Here is a 21,235-nt window from a genome sequence, read left to right as displayed (position 1 = left end):
AATTATCGTATAGGATTGCAAAATCAAACAATTTTTGACTTTTCATACGATCAGTATATCAACTAGTCGTTAGGACAAAATTTCTACAATCGGAATTAAAAATAAATAAGCAGTAAATTCAAAAAAACTAACAAATTTTTTTTTAATTTATAAACAAAATTTATTTATTTTTGTCTTAAATACTTTACTATACATGTCACAATACAGTACACATTTTTTAAAATAATTATCTATTATCAATATATTTATTTTTCTTTCATTTAAATTTAAATTCATTTATACCCAAAAATTGATAATCATTCAATCCTTGATTCATGTATTCATTAATTAAGTACAATTAAAATAAATTATCAATTATTAAATAATTAACGATACTGGCAAATAATATAAGTCACAAACATTCACTTTCAGTTTATCATAATCAAAATATTTATTTAATAGACCGGCGGTACTACTTTTGTGCTACTCAAAGATAAATTTATAATTTTGAATTCTTTACTTTTTTTTTGGTGTTGCTTTAGATTATAATTATAGTTATAATTATTATAATCACGTCAATAATTAATATTTATATTAAAAATTAAAATTTTTTATTTTTTTTTTCTGTAATAAAATTTTAAAATAGTAAATTCAAATAATTCAGATTTTTTTTTAAAAACTACGACTATGCTCCATTACAAAAATATTAAAACTAGCAAGCGAAGCTAGACAATATATATGTATACATATATATATACACATTTACTTATATAGTTTATTACATATATGTAATTAATTAAATTTAAATATCGTTTGGAAAATACATTTATCTTTCGTCTTTCGTTTAAATCTTATCCTTGTTTATTTTAATTCGTGACCAGCACACCATTCAATTATTTATATAATTAATAATAAATGCAATGATATTATTCATAATTAATAATTATTGTCAAGGTTTTTTTTAAGTTACTTAGAATTTAAGTCTAAAGTATAGAAGCTCGGAATTTTTTTCTATTTTCTATTTGATAGGTTTTTGTTTATTTAATTTTTTAATTATACTAGAGTCTGAGTATTTTATCACTTAAATAGTAAGAAAAAATATTTATTCATTTTAATTAAAGTTTTAATTTAACAATAATATTTTAAAATTGAAGAGAGTCGTCTTTGTAATTTGATATTATAGAAATTATTTATTTAAATTTAATTAATTAATTCTTATTAAAGCATCTAGACTTGTAATCAAGCTAAGGAATGATTGAAAAGTAATTTTCGAACTCTAGTATAGTTTAAAAAAAATTAAATAGATTAATTATTGTCTGGTAATAGTCCCAACTCCATTTTAAAGCGACGATAGAGTAAACTTTCGTTAATAAACTATTTATTTTTTTTTGTTTATTGAACTTATCGAGTTATGTAAATCCATCATATCATATTACATTTGGTTTAAATTTTTAATATTATTATTTTTATTATAAAATTTCGATTCAATTCACAAAAGTGCATCATGCAGATTTTTGTTATCTCTAATTTAATTTTAAAAAATTATTTATTTTTAATTTTACAAATTTTCTATGCAAATGGATTTTGTTAAAAAAAAATGTTTTGGGAATACTAGGATCAGATGCATTTTATAATTATAAAATTAATTATTATCGTGCCTATGACACTTTTTTTTTAAATCTTCGTTATTAAATATTTAACTTATTATCATTTTTTTTTTTTTTTTTACTTATTTGCGTCCAAGCCCTTGAGCATTACATAAAGATAAGGTATATAGATAAAAATTCTATTTATTTACATTTAAAATAATTCATGCGTTTTATTTCGTATTATTTATTTTTATATCTTTAACTCTAATTAATATCAATAAATGCAAATTTATCTATTTTATTTATTTATTCATTTTTTTTTTAAGTACGAGATTCTATAAAAAAGATTTAGATTAATTGTCGATATGAATTTTATTTCATTATTTTGAGTTTAGATATTTTTTTGATTCGTGATATATTTTTCACTACAGGTTTATTATTTGAAGTACCTGATAAAGAGATCTACTGTAAAAAAAAACAATATTTTACTAGGTTTAAATAATTTTTATTTAAAAAATAACCGAGGTGGATTCGAACCCGCGACCGCACGTTAAATCGGCGGAGGGCAACTCACCATTCTCTTTAATAACTTATTATTTATAAATATGAGCAACTATTGATATAAACAATTTATTATAAAAAATCTCCAAGTAGATCTCTTTTAAGTAAAGTTATTAAATTTATAAAATAAAATATAAAATTAATTATAAGTAACTACATAAAGGCACAAAAAAATAAATTAATGGCAGTTAAAAATTCGTTTAAGAAAATTTTGATATTGTCATTTAAACACAAATTTTATTTGATTTATCAAATTTGGCAATTGGTATTGTCATTCGATTCATATACTAATATCTAATTTTTTTTATATGAAATATATACGTTTTGTTTTTTAATTATTTAATTATCATATATAATTTATTGATAGACTATTTAGCTAAATGTATTGTCATTAATAAGTCATCGGCCTGCATAAGTAAGTCGTTAATACGAGTTTCAAACGTTAAATCATTTACTATTGAGTCCCATAATATTTAATTACATTTTTAATATTTTATTAAATTTTTTACGACTAGACTCACGCGAATCTCGATATAACGCCCACTTAACATTCATTATTATTATTATTTATAATAATATAAAGTTCTTTTTTCTTTTTTTTAATATTGTCATTTTTTGTTTATGGAAGGCACGATGTATGGAAGTTCTGCCTTTCGCTAAAGCGAAAATATTTTATTGTTTTTTTTTAAATCATCTAATTTAGTTTTTTTTTCTTTTTATTTTGTCCTTTTCTTAATATCCGGTTCAGTTATTTTTTTTTTCTTTTGCTTTGTGCATTATTCAAATAATTGTGGACGTAATTGTCAACGATGAGCATATTTAAAAACAAACGATTTATTTATTCGTTAAAACGACCAGCGTTTAATTTTTTTTCAAATTATTCATTTAAAAGATTCGATAATTATGCGAGCTTTTATATTTTTGTTCATTAGAAATTTAAAAAATTAAAATTCATCAATAAATACTTAACTAATGTAAAAAATCATGCAGACATTATTTGTAGAAAATTGAATTTCCTACAAGATTGTTCTTATACATTTTTTTCGTATTTTTGATAGTTTAATCAGAATTCTAACACAAAGATCTACTTTTATAATATTAGAGATAAAAAATTAGAACTTTGAATGATTGAGTCCAAATTTAAATTATGACTAAAGTATCAAATTTACAAAAAAAATTATCGATAACTTTTTTGTAGAGAACTACATTCTCTACCAAAAAAAGTCCTTATAAATTTTCATGTTAACTTGATATTTTACAAGTTATCTTAATTTAAAATGTGCTAAAAAAAAATATGAAGAATTTTGGAAATTAAATTTCTAAGGACCAAAAATAAAAGCTGCAAAATTACAATACTTATAATAATAATTACATAAAATATTTAAAATTACCATCATCACAAGTAACATGTTTTATAATAAATAAGTGCGACAGTATCTCTGCCATAAATGCGATATTCGCGTTCATAATGCACTTTTCCCGGGACGTATTTTTCTTTCGGCATAAAGCGATCTAATTTTGACAGACTCTGGTACAGCTTTAAATAATTATCATCACGATCATCCTCGGTCTCTTCATAAAACCGTCGATATCTTTCCAACAGTGACATGCTGCCAGTGCTCCCGTATTCAGATCTTGTTCTCATAATACTAGTCGGCAAATGAAAAGTTGTATCGCGTTCTAAAACTCTATCAATATCCGCATCTGTAAGGTCATGTAAACTCTTGGCACTAGTTAAACTGCGGTTAAAATTATTAAAATGCCCATCAAAATAATTATTACGCAATCTACTGGATCTCGGTAAATTTGAGTAGAGCATTCGTGAATTTAAATTACCGTGCCTAAAAAATTCAACATCATTTTGTTTAAATCGTGTAATTTGTTGTCTTTGACGTTGAGATTCCGGAGACCATTTACTATTACTTTCTATTTCATTAATAAAAACCGTTTGATTTTGTTCCTGATGATATTCACTCTCAATATTTGAATTGACGACAAAATTCATTTGGCTCCATTGATCATGCGTTGAATTAAAGAATCTTGTATTGGATTCTTCAATATGTGTATCATAATCAGCGTAATTTGTAAAATTATGTAGCTTAATATCATGATTTATATTTTTATTAGTTCTTTTAAAATAATTACGATTGGGTATTAATCTGTGAGTTTGAATGAAATTACCAACGTTACGTGTTATACGTCCAGTTTTTTCAACAACAATACCACAATAATCTGTTAATGTACGAGTTAAGCGATAACGTCTTTGTGACGATTTAGACCTGGTAATACCGGCCAATTGATCACGTAGTGACTGTGGATAAAAATCAGATCCCGATCCTGATTCAAATCCTGATCCCACGTTTGTTCCTGTCGTTGATGATAATAAATTAGGGGTGTAAATCTTACGGGGATCATGTTCGTTTGGATAAGCACCACTTGGCAGTGGTTTATTTGTTTTTTCTAAATTCGAAAGCCCTCCAGTGAGGGAGGCCTTGTACTACCGTGCCTGTGCGTAATCTGGATTCATTTCATCCAGTTGCTTACCTTTTGTTTCGGGTACGCAACATACCACGAAACATAATCCACATACCGCTACGGCAGCATAGAACCAAAATGCACCATGAAGACCCAGTAACTGGAGACAAAGAATTCAACGTTTAGATATAATGGAATTTGATAAGATTGCGGGCTATTAAAGTACCTGCTGAAAGTCCATGAAGAGTTTGATGCCAAAGAACGCGCAGAAGTAGCTAAAACTAGTGCTGATACTAGAGCCGAGGCCACGGTACTCGAGCGGGAAGAGCTCACCAATCAATAGCCACGAAATTGGCGATATGCCCAGCGCAAGGGCAGTTGTGAACACCAGGACACACAGTAGGGGTATCCAGTCGTGTTGTCCTATTGTCGTTGAATTCTCAATCATATTTTGTGATACTGAATTGTAGTATGCATAGCTACCAAATCCTGCCAGTGCCAGTGACATGAATACCGTACTGGCTATCAGGAGTGGTAGTCTTCCTACAATGTCTATTAAGAAGCCTGAAAAATTACGAAATCGTGATTTAAAAATTTGAATATTAGATAGATAGCTGTTAAGTTAGTTATGAATAATGTGATGGCCAACCTGAGAGTAATGATGCAAGAAGTTGAACAAAACCAATAGCAATTGTTGCTCCATGTGGGCTCATACCACCTAATGTTTGTCGAAATACAATAACTGCGTAATAGGTGAATGCATTAGCACCCGAAAATCTTTGAAAAAACATCAACCCACATGTTATGGCAATAGGTTTATATAAACGTGGTGTCAATACGCTGTTACGAAATGTCAGCTCGTATTGTTTGGCCCGTGACGCCAGCACGTTTGTCTTGATGACCTTAATAATTAAATAATACCAGGGCAATAAATGTCATCTGTTAAGTTAATCTATGAGAGTTATTGTTGTTACTAACTTGTAATTCTTGTCGAACATCAACGTGAGATCCACGTAACCATTTAAGACTACCCGTCGCTTCTTCATCACGGCCATTAAGTATAAGATATGATGGGGTTTCTGGAATAAAAAGAGTACCGACAAATAACATTGTCGGCGCAATGGCAACAACAACGGCACATTGACGCCAATTGAGGTAGGAACCAGCAATGTATGAAAAAAGTACGCCCACGTGCCCAACGACTTTTAACATCGCCGAGAGGCAGCCCCTGATTGCCGGCATTGATATTTCGGATATGTAAACCTGTCGGTATAATATAAAAATTAATGTTATGTAATAATATGCAACGAGTTTATTGATGATTATTATGATTAATTGTTAATGTACTTGGGCAACCATTGTGATGACCGCACAACAAAGCCCGCCGATAAAGCTCGTTGTGAAGACAAGTTCAACGCAGGGCGCTATTCCAGTAAGGATCCAAACAGCCGCTAAAGGCAAGGACGTAAGACGGAGAGCAAGCCTCCGACCACGTCGCATTATCCAGTCACCGATCATGGCGCCAAACCCCGCACCCAACATCGAGAGCGATGCCACCCACGAGGCTTCCTGCTTGGTCGCTGAAAACGCCCACCTGTGATCGAAATAAAGGATTATAATGTTGCCCGCCTTTATTATGTTTGTCTTTATTTTTTTTTTAGTAACTAAAACTTAAATGTACACTCTGTAATGTTATGTTAAATAAACATGTCTGTATCAATATTTTTATTTATATTTTTGTCATTTAAAACATACCAAGTGTCATTCCCTGATGATTGATAGAGGTGCGGCTGGCTATCCAGGATTGAGTCTACTGCTGGTGACGTATAACCTTTAGCTAGTCCGCATGACAGTGTGCCCATTGATAGTGCCAATGTCGCCAGCACCTACAACCAATTTGTCCTCATCAGGATTAACCAATTAGGACTCAGGTTATACATTAGGATCCTGGTCTCAGGATTCCAATGAAGATCTTGGGACCAGGACATTAGGGTAAAAAAATAAATCGATGAGTCTTTTCAACGGTGATGCAGTGCGCGTGTCTCTGCACGGTTTTGGTTTGCACCAAACTCTACATGTATGTTAAATACATATATATATATATATATATATATATATATATATATATATATATATATATATATATATATATATATATATATATGTTGTGTGTGGGTACATATGTATATGTAAAGTGAGGATAGGAGAGAATGCAGTAACTGCGGACGACATTTCACGGCTTGCTCTTTCCGGAATCTCTCATGCACGCGCAGTTAGATCCCATCGGTAAAAATTCTATTGCATCCTACTTTACGGATGAATAGATTTATTTTTTTATTCAGTGGACGTATAATATTATCGTTATTATTTTTTTGTGAGATCACCATCAAGACAGATGTATAAAATCGTGTCGCTTGCACCTGTTGTAAATCCCGTCGATATTTCACGCTTAAGCCTTTGGCCCCTTCTCTTCTAGCTTCTGCTCCTCCTTTTCTGCCTCCCGTTGGCTGTAGCTGATACAAACTCTAATACTGGGTATATATGCGGTGTTTGTGACCCAAGTAAACCTGGAGTCACATGTATGTCACAAGCTGATGCACATACACACACAGACACACAAATCTCCACACCTCGACTTGTTTTTAATCAACAGTAATTTTTACCTTTCACCTTTTACTTAAAAATTTATTCATTAATTTGTTTACTCGCGCTTTTCTCAATAAATATGATGATTAATTGATAATAAAAGTCTTTTATATTTTAATATTTTTGTTTGTTTGCTGCTTGTTAATTTAACGGCAATAATGTGCAAAGCTGACACAAAGCTTCTTTTGTTATGAAATTACTTTAAGGACTTAAGTCATAGCTAAAAAGGATTCTATGACCCTAGACTGGTGACTGTGTTCGTCATGTAGTTGATGATGAAGAATATGTTTTAAAAATCACAGGCTTGGATTATGCTAATGTGGAATAGAACGCTAAGGCACTCCCAGGGCTTGGCTTGAGTTAAAAAAATAAATCCAACTGCAAAGTGCATTTAAACACTAGTACGGATAATAAAGAGCGTTAAACTTTTGCTGCTGGTGAATATAGACAAAGATAAAGAGAATATTTTTGAATCATAAGACTAGTCAATTAATTTTGACGATGTGAGAGAAAGAGAAAACGTTTGTATTTGGATATGGCTTGGAGCCAATAGCAAATCTAACCAGCTAGCATATATTCAGAATAGTCTAGTCTGGTAAAGTTTGAATATGATTGAGTTCGATGAGAATTTGGTGGCTATTCAACACACGTACACACTCACACCCACATCCAATGGTTTTAAGAGCAAGAAACAACGATTAAGAGCCTGCAAGTGTGAGGGAGACAGAAACTGGGGCACTAGTCTAGGCCAGCAAAGTTGCTTCTAGTAAGCTAGCTTCGAAACTACATCTCCAGGCCTTTGCCTTATACAACAGGGTGGTTATACTATCCGGAAGCTTCATTCTGAAATCTAGTTTAACGAAAATTGCTTCGAATAGGGTTGTGATGAAAGAAGAAGCAAAAGCAAAATGCGGAAGTAAAGGCTGAAGAAAAAGAAGAAGAATATGAAGAAAATTTACCGAAAATCGATTTTCATTTCATTTATTTTATTTTATTTTTCTACTCTCTTGATTCTTGATTCTTGACAAAAACGACCTTATTACCTGAGATAGATGCTGGGGTCGAGTTGCGGTCGATGTCATGTGTACTACTGATGCGCGGGGCATTCTGAAGCCGTTCTCTTCCGGTACAGTTGTCACCTGTAAAATAAGACAAAAGAAACTTTTAACGATTCTGTTGTCGTTTTAGTTATATAAATCCTACAACTTTAACTTATGTGTGTGTGTGTGTGTGTGTGTGTGTGTGTGTGTGTGTGTTTGAAAACTAGAATTCGAGCTCTGAGAGAATTTTAGGGAAAGTCGTTAGAGCATAACGAGTTACTTCCGTGCACAAATGCTCTAAATGTTATTTTCATTAATTACTGTCTCAAAATAAACCTTCGAGACTTCAATTTATTTAAAAAAAAAAAAAAAAACTCCTATTGTCATTTAGTATAAACAAAATTATCTACTCTGATAAATTTTTTTTGTTTTTAATCTCTTTTGTTAATGAAAAAAACAAAAGCAATATCCATTTAACAGATAATTAATCTCTTCCAACTCATTTCTTATTGTTTGAAACAGCTGATGCTTAGAAATCGATTTAAATGACAAGCTAAATTATATAATAACAATAAAATGGGGTAGCAAAATAAAAAAAAAATGGTAATAATACCTGTGCAGTAAAAAAAAAAGCTCGGCACACTTTATGTCACTTTATTGCTCCGAGAGTGCGCTATATCGACATTTTATTAACGAATCTACTGCGTGTATCCCAGTGTCGTCATTTTAAATCTATTATATACACCATTGCGGACAACATCTACCTGTTGTTTGTTTTTTATTTTATCCACAATTTGCATTTTCCATCGGTTGGTTTAAAAAAAGAAAAAAATTACGATAAAACACGTAACATCAGTTACTATACCGAGGTGTTGAAGATTTAATAAAAAGATTTCGACAGCTTTAAATATCTGAGTTAATTGCAGATACAAGATAACTAGCTATTTTATCGACAACAAAAAAACAGCTTATATTTTTTTTTTGTTATTTCCTATCAAGAGCATGTACTTAAGATCATGTATCTTTGGATCATTATGAAAGTAAGCTTAGACGGGTTGTATAACAGGTATATTTATCCGGTTGATGTACGATCTGATGGGTTATGGGTCGTCTAATATAACTACGTAATTTATCCACGCAATTACAGTCGGTTTCAAAAATTTTTCATATCTTCTGTTACAAAAATAATGAAAACAAACAAATGGTTGTACACGGAAAGTAATGTACCGTAAATATTGCTATGTGAAATGAAAAATAGAGTAACTATTACACTGCACTCTAGTACTTAGTCCATGAAAAAAAAAAATTATTGTAAATATCAATGTGTTGTACTATATCTTAATGTAATGAGTACTATATTGCCGATACATTATTTTTGAGTAATGTTTACACTGTTTTATGATAGATATACTTTGCTGTAATGGAGCGAGATCTACCCAGCGCTGTAATAATTACAGTGTTCAGTAGTTACTGTTCCATTGTAGTAATGTCACCGCCATGGTGCACCGCCACTCACGAGTGGATTTTAAAAAAATATTTTTTGGTTGACCTGTACACATTCTGGTCAACATGAACAATATCTCCGTTTTTTTTATTGTTAATTAATAATTTTATCAATTATCTGTTATTCATTGATCGTTTATTATTATAGAAATTTATTAAGTATTAAATTTATGTAATTTTGTATTCATAACTCGAGAAAACATACTTTTAAATAAATTATAATAGAATAATTTTTTAAATGATAATATTCTTATGGCAGCATTGTAATATTTATAGCGCGGCATTGATATAAGTACTTTATCGCCATATCTATATTCACTTTACTATGAAAGTGACATCAAGCGAGAATTTTTATTACTATGCTGTAGTGTAATAATTACTAAACTGCCATAGAAATGTCAGTTCTACTGTCCTCACCGTATAATAGTATTTACGATACGTTTTTTTCCGCGTAGCAATTTGTTTTTAACGAGTAATATTTAATCGGGTAATTTTATAAATAAAAGACATTTGGCAAAGGCAATGAAACAACAAAATATTTAAGAGAAGAGCGTTTCAGTTTATTATAACTTGGGTCGCTCTATTCAGGTCAAGTGGCTATGAATATCCGTATCCAGCTGTCACTGGTCATTCGCAGTTCCGGGTGAATTCACGCGAGATTCTTCCGCCTCCGGTCATCAACATATGCTTCAATTTTTTTATTTATTTATGTTTATATAGATCTAATCTATTTAAACAAAAGCCTTTTGTGTTAATCAATAACATAAAAACTGGCCAAAGTTTTTCTTCAATTCAAATGAAAACTAAATGGATACTTGTCATCAGGAAACTCTTTAGGAAGTTAGGGATGAGAAAAAAAGTGACTATAGGAAACATTTGATGATAATAACTAGCATAAACTCTTGAGTATTTAAAGTAATTTTCAGAATATTTTTTCCTTTTTTAAGTTTTCCGACAACCGGATCTGTCGTTTTATTTGGTACAATAAGCAATCAGTTATTATTATTTTAGTGTGTACTTGTGCATCAACGTCAATGTACTGCAAATCCACTCAATAAACCAGAGACAAGAGCCTCCTCGAGATCATTTTGATAGCAAGTGCATGCTTAATGTACAGCTAATTAATGCTGTCTCTGGATTTCATCAGCTCTTAAACATTTTTGTTGTTAAATTTTGTTTTTTTTTTGTTCCTCTATCTTTAAAATTAAGAAAGTAAACGGCAGACGAAATGGCTAAGGAAGACTTACTTTGTAAAAGCGAAAGAAAGAGTTCGTGACAGCGCCCTTATTATGACTACCCTACGGGTATCAGTTTTCTGTCATTTCATTTGGATTCTTTTGCGGGTCTCTAACTCAAAGTATTTATTTTCATATCTTTGTATCTTAACGTCTAAATAAACAATCTTAAACAAGATATGTTTATCGTTAAAGGATTGTAAAATTATTAATAGAAAACAGTTGAATGAACAGAGAAAATACTTTAGTGCTATTTTAGTAAAGTTGTCTGCTGGTTAATGCATATCCAAGAGATCTAAATCAACAGATGCTTATACAATGGAATAAAAGTTAACATATATTTAAATTGTTTTCATGTAAAAATCACTTAAATGATTAATTAACATCAGTGATTAATGTGTGCTTATTGTTAAGCTTTAATAATTTTTGTTTCTTACATTAAATTCAAAGCTTATTATCCATCATTGTAATGGGTACGAAAATAAATATACAGTAGCAGTTAAAGCTACGACGAATGATCGTCATGTTGTGGATTGCGAGCAACAACCGGAGCTACAACTGGATTAACTTGGTCACATCAAGGGATATATATTTAGATTAACATACGTACTGTCGGTACGTGTATGCTCTTGAATCACGTCTCAGTGCATACAGCAAACGATCCAGAAAATAAATAATCTAAGTGATTAATTGTTCAGACACCCATTGAATAAAAGTATTGATAAAGACGGCAAGATCATCTTTCTACTGTCAGATCTACAGATAGTATTTAATACGGATAATATTGAAGAAATACTAAAATATATTGGTTTATATTTGCGTTAATTATTGTACTAATTAGCTGACAAGGTCTTGTTATGAAATAATCCAGGATGCCAGATATAATAATGGATTAAATTAACGTAATGCGTGACTGATAATGTATAGGTTAAAGAGTCTCTAGGTTTAGTTATTGAATTTGATTATGTTGTGACATAAAATAAGTCATCATGATTAAAAGCATGGAATGTGACGCATTTGTTTTATCATTGATGAAAAAACAACAACTTTTTAAACATAAAAACTATGAAAGTTTGTAATAATAATAGCATTCAAGTTGATGGGGGTCACCTGGTAAAACTTTTCCAATGCCCTGGATCTCGGAATTCGGATCGGTTGAAGCAGCCTGTGAATGACTGAGAGAACTGTGTAGATAATTTTCGTACAAGTGAGACACCAGCATCTATATTCAATATCTAGTGCATCCTGAAAACGTACCAAGACAACCAAGCTCGCTCTATTGTTATAACCACGGGGCTCAAACTTGAGAAATCACATCGTTATCGATTTAAACTGTGACATTGAGATATAATTCTTAAAGTATTTCAAACTTTTTAGTTAAATTAATATGTAATATTTGAATTTATCATAAGAATCATGATTTTCGAATAGTTTTGAAAAATTGACATTTTTTATATCTTAACAATTTGTAATATTTTATCTTTTCGACGATATTTATTACAAAACGCCTGATTTTAAATTTAGACATTTGTTTTATGGTCGCTTAGTTATAAAAAGGTTTTGTTGTAAGGTTTAAATTTAAAAGTAAAAGGAAATGAACAAACTGGGAACCACTGATGCCTAGATGAAGATACTCAAGGCATATATTTAAACTGTAGTACTATTGAAGGTGCAACCCTTTCATTAGTGTGTAGGCCACGCGCTCCATTATAACACGACAAAACATCTGATTCTATTGTAAACTCGTGGAACAATAAATGCGACCGCTATGTTGTGTTGTCACGTGTTCTATATATTTTTCAATTATTCACCTAGATGTCCACCAAATTGGCAAATTACACAATATATATACAGATATATAGCGGTGTTATCCAACCGGTGTTAAAACGGTGTACTTGCGGAGTAAATTAACTCCGATCGGAATATAAGGGTGTGAGCATATAAGTGTTTTAGGATCTACAAAACTGCAAAAAAAAAATAATAATGTTCTGTTATAATTACGAGATTACCGTTAATTGAGATAAAAGCAATTTTATTACCTATATAGAATAAGCAAGGTTACTTTTATTAAACTGAAAAAATTGCATCAATTTTTGATCGCTCATCAATTTGAATGTTTAGGAACAATATAATAATTATTTTTATTATAACTGATGTTTTTTATAAGGGAATGATTAATTTAAAGATGATAAATTAATCATTGATAATTTTATTTTATTTTTCTCGCTGATTTATTTTGCCAAGTTACTTTTGAATCATGGAAATCTGTTTCCCATATTTTACACAATAACACTAACATGTCATTGTGGACAAATATTCTTTAAATTTTTCTATAAATTAGTAAATCTGCCGTATCATTCATTTCTGACACTATAAAATTTTTTTTTGTATTTGAAATACAATTTGACTTCTAATACTTCAAAAATAAGGCTATTTTTGTTAACACCGCTTCCATCGAGAAAAATTCTAACTCCGCTAGCGGTGTTATTCTAACGCCATTTTCGGTCTTAAATTTAAACCCGATAACGAAGACTTACATCGTTTTTTTTACGCTGTGATTATAAAAATATCCTTAATGCCAATTAAATTAAAGTGTAGATTTTCAATTTAAAGAAAATCAAAGGATCAAATAATGGAGTAATTAAAATATTAAAAATTTCAAAACCAATGTGTTAAAACATAATAATGCACTTGTCGTTTCTTTGTTCGTTATTTAAGTTCCATTGTCACCTAGCACTTTATCATCATAAAGCGACACTGAAAAGTAATCTAAGGAACAAAAAAGCTCCACGAGCACTCAGACAATCCGATTATTTATATAAGTGCTTTTCAATCAGGCGATAAGTGTCAGGTTATTATTTTTAAATACTCTGGACATTGACCTAGAGATTGTGGTTTTCTTTTTTTTACGTATTCCTGCTGTTGTGGGATTGTAAAGCTTTTTTTTTAATGGGGATAAGGAGACTATTGTTTTTTGTGTCAGTGGACTGTTAAATTTTACGGTCCGCTGACTAAATTCACCACTGGAATTAAACAGGGGTAACATAAACCATCAACTATTGCTTGTACTAGTACAATTGCTAAAACTGTAAATGTTACTGCTACTTTAGCATATATGCAGACCATGCGGATATACATATTTTTTAAGCATTGTTCGCATCCTCGTTTGCTGTGAAAGAGGACACTGGAGATGAACAAAAAAAAAATTTTAATATCTTACAAAGAAAGTATGACACGTGCGGCTAAAATTATGACTTACTGAAAATGAGCTATTTAAATAATGCTTTCTTTTTTCTTTGATGATTTACTGAGTTTTACTTTTTTCATGGCTTTTTTTTTCTTATATGTATTTTACTGCAAGTTTTTAAACTATAGTGTTTGTATGTTGAAGTTGGTAAAATTTAAATTTATTTAGAAATGCAAGTGATCAAATTATAAAATTGATAGAAATGAAAGTTTTTATAAATAATTTTCTAACTAATCTTCAATTTTTCAATTTTTTTTTAAATTTCGGTTCGTTCGAAAACTTACGGGTTTTTTAAAATTGATTTGTGATTTTTTTTTAATTTTCTACGATAAAAGAAAAATTTCATTTATGCAAAAAATTTGTGATTTTCAAAAAATTTTTTTAAATATTTTTGGATCTGTTGTTTTTTATTTGTTTTTACTTTTATAGAACGGATTCACTAAATTCTTAATAAAAACTGTGAATTTTTCTATTATGAAGTAAAAACTTTCTTTACAGTATTTTCTTTCGAATTTAACAAATTTATCATTTTTACGAGAAAAGAAAAAAAACATATTTTTCAATAGATCTTAAAGTTGTTCATAGGCACGTATTGCACTCTAAAAAAAACTTTTAAAAATATGAAAATAAAGAAAAGAAAATCCTTTAAATATATTAAAGATAAAATAATTCAAAGCATAAAGTGAATGTCGTGCTTTCTCACGAGAATATCAGCAATCGAAATAGTTGAACATTGACATCAGAGATATTATAATAAATATATATGTATATAGCTCACTTACATATATTGAGCCAGCATTCATCTGCAGTAATCACGGAAATAAAATAAGAAAGACGAGAAAATGATATAAATTACAGGATATTATGACTATCGTTGATAAAAATTCATATATATACATATGTCATATTTCTATTAAATATAAAATTGAAAAAAAAAATTTTCTATTAAGCAATTAATCACTGTCAAATAATATGAGATCGTGATTCTAAACAAATAATTTTGAATTGAATATTTAATTGAATTACATTTTTACTGACATTCAATAAATTATTAATCACATAAATTAGTCTAATTAACGGTTTTAAAATAATTATTACAAATAAACGTGTTATAGTAACGGTGATATTTAACGCTAGGTAAAAGTTTTAATTCAAATGTATGATAATTATGAATCAGTTACAATCAATAACATGTAAAACATAATGACCGATAATTTAAAATTTATAAATTTAAGATTTAATCTTTCACGCTAGTGAAATTTCATTTTAAATGTTACAAAAAAAAAAAAAAATTGAAATACCTTTTTTTTATTACATATGTATTAAAATATCACTCACTAACTGAATTTAATAACGAAATAAATCCATTTAATAGTCATAATAAATTTGAATAAAAAAATTTTTTAATACGGGCACAAATAAATTACTTTGAGAAAAAAAAATAATAATAATAAGTATTTAATAAATATATGAAATAAAAATAAACACTGTTAGGCGGCAGTTACTTTCAATTGTGTCGATTAATAAAAATGAACAAGAGTCATAGAAATTAATTTCACTTGGTCTCCCTTTTTATTATTATTAGTACACACTGGTCAATTACTCATATCGTATTTAATAAATAAATATTTAAGGCACTGATGATTAATTCAAATTAAATTTCTTTTAGTTTATTATTATTGTCGATGTTGATGTTGGTAAAAAATTTTTATTTAATCACGTAATGATAATTTTAGATTTAGGATCTATGTGAGATCTAAGATCTTGTGGCTGGTGATTGACCATCGCATGGGATCGCTAGACTACGACTGACACGACAGACTTGTTGCCGGTTCTGTTGAGCAGCTAAAGCTAAATGAAATGAAAGAGAACCAAACCCATTACATATGGGGGACTAAGTACTAACTATACTGTGTACACGCGTTTGGAGTACTGATATTTTACTTAGTTTTATTGTTTGAGCACGTGGGTATTTACGCACGCGCGTACAATTTTTCTCAGGACTTTCATTTTTTTTTTTTTTTTACTTCTATTTTCTCGTGAGAAAAACATCTTTATTATTGAGTTTTTTTACTAGACATTTAATGTTCAATTGGTATTTTCAAATCCCATGAAATTTTTTTAGCTTTTTGTTTAAATGCTGGCTAAAGTATTAAAATATGACTAAAATAGACTGAAATGATTTTGTTAGGAATTCAATTTTTTATAAAGTGTTCTAATTAAATTTTTTTGCAAATTTAATGCTTCAAAAGTGCGTTTGGTTTAAAGTAAAATTGTATAAAAAAATATTTGAGAATTATGAAATTTTTATTTTTGAAAGCTTGAATTCAAACAATTCGCTTAAATATTAAAAATATGATAGAAATGTATTAAAAAATTTCTGTAGGAAATTAAATTCTCTGTAAACTAAATCTTATTAAATTTTTATATTTTAAATAGTCCGCGAGTGATTTTCATTTAAAAGCTAAAACTATATTTTGAGCTCAAAAATTGTCTTTCTTCAAAAATTTAAAAAATTATATTTATTTTACCATAATCTTGTCACAGCATTAAATATTTACACTAAGGGTTTAGAAAAAAAAAATATATAATCGGTTAAAATCTTAAAATCTCTTCTCTGCAAAGCTCTTATCAGATAAAAATAAACTTATCCTTAAAATTCCTTTTAAATATATATTTATCGGATATATTTCCTTTTATGTATATTATTTATCGGATTTATAACTCATTTACATGCGATTGAGTATTAAGTATACAGGTGAGTATTTTTTGAACGTAATCAAGTATGAGATGCGTGAAAAGATGTCAGATAAACTTGTCTGCCACCTTAAATACCTTGAATATGTCCAATACAAGTTATACATATATATATATATATATATATATATATATATATATATATATATATATATATATATTTAATAAAAAGGGTCACTCTTTACTTAACTTGATTTAACGTTTTACCGTGCATTAAAAAAAATATAACGTTTAAATTCGACTATCTGTCCATGGTCATATCGATTTCTCGAGACAAAAATATTTTATTACAAATTTAAATCACTTAATCTGAAAAATCTTTTTTTTTCTATTTATTCTTTAAATATATTTTAAAAGATAAAAGTTAAAAAAGAGAGTATTTACACACTGATACAATATTTTGTTGCATTAAACAAAAGTTATTGATATTTTATAAATTATTTATTAAGAAATTTTGTTAAATAAATATTTGAAACGTCAAAAAAATTTGAATTATTAAGTATATTTATTTGATTTACTTATAAATTTTTTAAATTTAATAAATATTGTTAAAAAAATTTTGATGATTTGTCATGTGTTATTTCCAGAATTTACTGTTCGATTTCGAATTAAATTATTCAAATTTTTTTAAAACTCGCGCATTTTACAATAATTACAATTTGAATCAAATGTTAATGTTCGATTCGCACATCCTTAATAAATTTTTAATAATACTAAGGAAATTGGGCATTTGATAAGATTTTTTTTCATATGGAATAAATATTTATCGATAGCTGATAAATATTTATATAGGCCGGTGAAAAGTCAAGTGAAAAAAGAGATGGAATGTATGTTTTGTTAAGTTGTTAATTTAAATCAACAATAACAAATAAATGATAATTATCACAAAGTTTATGGACCACATGAATAAACATTTGTCATTATCGGATAAATAAAACCAATTGTAATGAACAATTATTATTGGTTATTATAAATACAGATTACAACGCATATTATTATTTAAACATTTAAATTAAATATCAATGAGAAATGAAATTTTGAGCGTTTTAAGTCACAAATTTTAGTACTTACAAAAAAATTATTTAAATTCAACCTGACAAAAATTTTTTTTTATAAATTATTAGCTGGTAAAATAAATTAATATGTTTTGACATGATCATTTAAACCAACAGTTAAATTTAAAAAAAAAAATAAAAAATGTCCTTGCTATCATTTGCTATAGTCAAGATTATTTATATTAATTTACTATCATTTAGTTTATTTATATTATTATCATATTTATTCACTAAATAATATATATTGTGCAATTGTAATTTGATGTAATGAGATTGTAAGAATTATGTGGCCTTTTCTCATATCAATGAAATAAAAAAAAAAAAATATTTAGTTTTATCAACAAAATATTCTTTAAACATTAATTATTATTTAGTTAACAATTAATGAATAAATATTTGCCGTAATTAATAAATTCACAAAACTTAATTTCAAATAATAATATTTATTGTTAATAACAAGACCCTTCTATCAGTGCAGTCATAAGTTTAAAATGTTTTTAAAAATTTGATACAATTATAATTTGCTTATTTATTTTTTTATAATTAAATGACTAGATTGTGTAATTTAAGAAGGAAAAAAATATTTATTGCCAGAGAAAAGAGAAACAATAAAATACGTGTGTTAGAAAAAAAAAAATAATAACGATAACAATAATAAGAACAATAAAAATAATGTTTGTAATTAATAAAAGAAAATATGAACAAGCTTGTCTCTGACGTGTCATCATTCTTGGCAACAGTTAAATTGTGCTTGAAGTCAACTACTCGTGTATACTTAAATATATATATTACGTGTTGTCAGACACTAAAGAGTTTTGTTAAGCTTGCGAAACGTCTGTGAAAATATACAAAACAATATTTCAACATTGAATTGTTTCCTGGATCAATTTTTCAAAATCCTCAGAGGTTATATTAATTTCGTTTAAAAAAATAAAAAAAAAAAACCCTCGAGTAGATTTTTTTTTCTATATGTAATTTTTAAATTTATTTGTAACAAATTTCGTAGAAAGGTAGAAGAGAAGATTTCTAGTTTCCTAAACTTTATTTTTATTACTGTATCATGTGTCTTTGAAATGTAAACATATAAATTGAAAAAGGTCCGGTGAGAAAAAAGTAGATGAAAAAAAAAAATAATTCGTTTCTTTTAGTTATTTATATTATTTTAGAAACAAATTTATGGTGAAAAATATTTCTTGGTTCTGTAAAATAGGAGAAGGTTTGACTTGAGTTAAAATTTTTCTTTTTTTTGTCTTACACGAGAAAATTTGTTAATTAATTTGATGATGAGATTAAAAATTTCGGAAAAGCATTATCATTATGATAACAATATGGGAACCCGCAGCAAAATAAGACACTATTTTGGGAGAAAAAAAAAATTCTTTTTTGAATAATGATTAATTACAGTCTGTAAAAAAAACACGAAAAAAAAAATTTTTAAGTTACAGTGTAAATAGTAAAAATAATCTCTTAAGTGTAAGCGGAAAAATTTTAGATAATACTGTAACTCAAAAAATTTTATTTTTCTATGAATGGGGTGAGTTGGTAAGTGTGGAGAGCAAGGCCAATTTAAAATTATCACACGCGAAATACCTAAAATAAAACAGGAAAAAATGTAGTTTTATAGATCAACGCGGTGCTTAGAACCAAAAACTATAAAAATTTCACTATAAATTTCGGATTTTATAAAAAGTTCTGATAAAAGTATATCTTAAACTTACTGCTTAGAATAATATTTTTGCTGAATTTTGTCAAATATTTTCAGTTTTCTATTTGAAGCACCGCGTTAGTATTATAAATCCAATTTTTCTTGTTTTTTTTTTTTTTTTTTTTTGTGCGAGCAATAAAAATTTTTTTTATAATTGTGGTCCATTATATCTCAATCAGCTTTATCTTATTTTTAGTGAAAATAAAATTCGGGTAATTATTTGAAAAAAATTTTTCATCTGAAAATTTCAAATTGGCCATAGTTGGGCTGATCATTTTGTCTCATCTTTTTTTTTCCTCATTTTACCTCAAGTTTCTTCCGATAAATATAATAAAAAAAATCATATTCTAATTTAAAATAAAAGTTGTAGAAATTCATAATAATTTGAGTTTTAAATAAAAAAAAAGCCGGATATTACCATCGATAAGCGTAACGATTTATCGATAATTCAAGGGTTTCATGCCTCGATTGGCTTTAACATAAAAAATAATTCTTTAATAACGTCTGAAAAAACCTTCTGTCAACACTTAGTTATTTTTTATTTTTCATAACATATTTATTTTCACACCGTTCATGGAACCGAAGACAGATAAACGAGGACATCCGTTCGATTATTTGTAATATTCCTCGTTACTTTAAATTACCAAAAGAAATTTTCTTTAAAAAAAAAAAAGTGCATCAATATTTTTTATATTTTTTCTCGGGAAAACCTGGTGTGTAAAATTACACTTTAAAGTTGAAAATAACCAGACAGACTGGCGTGTCTCCGAAAGAGATTTATCTTTTTACTTTATTTTTTTTTTCATTATTTTTTACGACCTACGACCGCAATTTTGTGCGTAAAACAATTCGAAACAATTCATTCTCTTTTGAATATTTTTGTTTTTATTCTTTCCAATGACTGGCGTTAAATGTAGACGAATTTGCTTGAATTTATATTTCTAAATAACTTTTCTTTTAATTTTATTTTTAATTTTAAATTCTGAATGGAACTGGAACGGAAAAATAATAATAATAACAATAATAATAAATAAGAATGAATTGAAAGGGACGATTTTAAAAGTTAAATTTCAAATTCAAGTGTCACCTGCGGTTGACACAGCGTGAAAGTTGTCATGAGTCATTTCTTACGGGCCCTTGATAACTTAAACGGTATTCATCTTTTAAATATTCTTTTAACCACTCTATATTCTTAATATATCTATATATCTATATATATATATATATATATATATATATATATATATATATATATATATATATATATATATATATATATATATATATATATATATATATATATATATAATGTAATGGAGGTAGTAGAGTTGAGGAGTGTTCAATATAGATTTCTTTGAAAGTTATTTACGCGGGTGCTCTTGTGATCGCCCACACATTTGTGGTTTCGTAGATAGGATAGGATGCGATGGAATGAGATGTGAT

At 28.1% G+C, this 21,235-nt stretch overlaps 2 protein-coding genes across 6 annotated transcripts in view; one reads left to right on the top strand and one right to left on the bottom strand.

Annotated features, from left to right (window-relative positions):
* Positions 1–21,235, top strand: part of LOC130672969 (mediator of RNA polymerase II transcription subunit 20) — a 49,383-nt gene that overhangs the window by 2,768 nt on the left and 25,380 nt on the right. The gene's annotated exons all lie outside the window — the stretch shown is intronic.
* LOC130672968 (facilitated trehalose transporter Tret1-like) overlaps positions 181–21,235 on the bottom strand; it is a 37,273-nt gene continuing 16,218 nt past the window's right edge. The window contains exons 1-8 of one of the 4 annotated variants that reach the window (XM_057477787.1): positions 15,577–16,154; positions 8,294–8,389; positions 6,360–6,490; positions 5,952–6,198; positions 5,583–5,867; positions 5,254–5,506; positions 4,831–5,168; positions 181–4,764 (exon numbers count right to left, since the gene is read on the bottom strand). In XM_057477787.1, coding sequence (XP_057333770.1) covers positions 4,627–4,764; positions 4,831–5,168; positions 5,254–5,506; positions 5,583–5,867; positions 5,952–6,198; positions 6,360–6,490; positions 8,294–8,356 — 1,455 coding nt within the window. In that variant the 5' untranslated portion in view covers positions 8,357–8,389; positions 15,577–16,154 and the 3' untranslated portion in view covers positions 181–4,626. Of the gene's footprint in view, positions 4,765–4,830; positions 5,169–5,253; positions 5,507–5,582; positions 5,868–5,951; positions 6,199–6,359; positions 6,491–8,209; positions 8,390–12,138; positions 12,373–15,576; positions 16,155–21,235 lie in introns of those variants that run through there. The other 3 variants (XM_057477788.1, XM_057477786.1, XM_057477789.1) reach the window with 3 other exon arrangements.

The sequence above is a fragment of the Microplitis mediator genome, chromosome 8 (assembly GCF_029852145.1).
Source record: "Microplitis mediator isolate UGA2020A chromosome 8, iyMicMedi2.1, whole genome shotgun sequence".
In the NCBI taxonomy this organism is placed as follows: domain Eukaryota; kingdom Metazoa; phylum Arthropoda; class Insecta; order Hymenoptera; family Braconidae; genus Microplitis; species Microplitis mediator.
This window is presented reverse-complemented; position numbering and strand designations above follow the sequence as displayed.